General features: G+C 40.5%; 1 protein-coding gene across 1 annotated transcript; it reads left to right on the plus strand.

Annotated features, from left to right (window-relative positions):
* The first annotated feature begins 908 nt into the window (after window positions 1-908).
* LOC134635073 (NACHT, LRR and PYD domains-containing protein 1-like) lies at window positions 909-2,018 on the plus strand. Its single transcript, XM_063484587.1, has one exon. The coding sequence runs from the start codon at window positions 909-911 to the stop codon at window positions 2,016-2,018; it is 1,110 nt and encodes a 369-aa protein (XP_063340657.1).
* Window positions 2,019-2,262: the final 244 nt, after the last annotated feature.

Raw genomic sequence — 2,262 nt, forward strand, 5'->3', positions numbered from 1 at the left:
ACTTTGGTTTTCTCACGGTAACAGAGGACTTTTGAAATGCTGCAGTTAATAAGTCATAGAGTTAACCCAGAATAATCAGCAACCCCACTCTCTAACTTTATGTGCGCTGACACTTCACGGCTGAGTTGCTGATGTTCCTAAATGTTTCCTACTTTCAATAACACCTCTTTCAGTTGATTGTGGAAGATTTAGGTTCGCTGACTATTTGCCTCAGTGGCATACTATTACAGTGCTACACTTACTCATTCACGGAGCTCAGCTGCACTTTGGAAATCAAAACCTACACCTGCACGTTATATGCAAACCTCCTTAAAAAAGCTAAAAAAAAAAGAAAAAAGGGGGGGGAACGAATATCATCAAGAACATCTAATATTTTCCTTATTTAATACTAAATGTATTAAAACTATTCTTTTTTGTATTTTCTTTTTGAACATTAAAGTTAAAACTTACTTCAAATGTATTTTTTTTAAAACAGATGAGCAAAGGCATGGGAAACCATAGAGACGCATCTTTAAAGAAGTTTTAAAAGGCAGAACTTAAACATGAAAGAAGATGTAATGTATGTTCAAGAACATTTTCTCAATGAAAAAGAAAGAATTGCATGAAATCAAAGATCTGCAGAAGCAGAAGAAGGAAATCTGTCACATTGTGAAGACATGGAGGATCCTGTAGGAGGAGACTGCTCTTCCTTTCTCAGAAGGCCATCTCAAATCCTACTTACTTCCTTCTCACGTCTCTTCCCATACAAAACATGGTCCTCTTATAGACTGTGTCCCCACATTGTAGTACTTACTCACTGGAATACCAGTGGCACTGAAGTCAGTGAGAAAGGAACTGTTATATGGCGATCAAAATCAATGTCTATCCCTCAGATGAAAATATTGACTGAAGCATCAAGGTTACCTGACATGAGATTAAAGGAGTTTACACCTGCCATCACTGCTGATAACTGTCATGATGAAACCTACCTGTTCCAGTGCTCCTGTGCAGGTCTGTACCAGTGCAGTGTGACCGGCCTGGTGTTTGTCATGCAGGGAGAAGGAGACGTGGTTTACAGGACTGTCCCTTGGAACAGGAGGCTGCTGGCACAACACCACAAGAAGCCTGCAGGACCCCTGTTTGACATCAAATGTCAGCAGCAGTCTGTGTGTCAGCTTCATCTCCCACACTGTGAGGTCATCTCCACAGGTGGAGGTCAGTTCTTGCAGGTCGCTCATGTGAATGATGAGGGCATCGAGTTCATCCCCCCTCACCAGATAACAGAAACTCATGTTGTCATAAACATCACAGACTTTTCTGGTTATGGTATTGTCAGGGATGAAGACTCTCCCCCTGGCCCAGTCCAAGCATTGGTTTTGCTCTTTTACAAACCTCCAGAAGATGGCGATCTCAGATCTGTCCTCAGTGTGTTGTTGGTGCCAAGAAATGTGGTGATTTGTCAAGTTAAGAATATCAGGAGTGAATTAATTGGGGAAGAGACATACATAGACATACCCTCTAAATGCAATCTGCATCCAAACCAGGTTTACACTCTTTCCACCGTTCCTGATGATGGCCTGATTGTAGTTCAACCAAGTGAAACAGTGTTTGATGACATGTCTCCTGACAACCCTGTCCCATCATTCCAAGTGATTTTTAATAGACTCACTAGAAATATTAACCTGAGTCTGAAACACCAGAGCAGCTCCAGCTGTGTCTGGAAAAGTGAGGTTTGTCTTTTGCCCAACAGAATGAGAAGCATGAGTATCTGTTCAAAAAAGAAACTGTTAAATGTACGGAGCTTGTTCATCGATAAGATATCAAAACCTGTTCTCAACAGTCTGCTCGACAAACTGCTGGAGAAAAATGTGATAACTGATGCTGAGAGGGAGGCAGCAGATGCAAAGAAAAAGAGAAGGAAAATTGCTCGTTTCGTTTTTGACACTGTGAGGAGGAAAGGTGAAAATGCCATTTTAGAAATGACTGAGTCTCTTTGTGAGCTCGATTCCTTCCTCTGCAGAAATCTTGGGTTGCTATAAGAGCATCTAGTTAACTTTGCTGAAACTGCCTGAATCTGAGTCTTCAGTCTGCTTCAAATCACATTGCCTCCATCATTCTGTTACAAGTGGATTTCAGTTCGTCTAAATAGGACTGCTCTAACTTTTCCAGTTTGTTTTAGCAAAGAAAATCCAAGCTTTGTTTTTTTTTTATAGATTGACTACCTTTATTTTAATGCCTCTAAATTCAGGTGAAATTAAAGTTATTATACCTTGGCTCTAAAAA

This window comes from Pelmatolapia mariae, linkage group LG9, assembly GCF_036321145.2.
Source record: "Pelmatolapia mariae isolate MD_Pm_ZW linkage group LG9, Pm_UMD_F_2, whole genome shotgun sequence".
NCBI classification, from domain to species: Eukaryota; Metazoa; Chordata; class Actinopteri; order Cichliformes; family Cichlidae; genus Pelmatolapia; species Pelmatolapia mariae.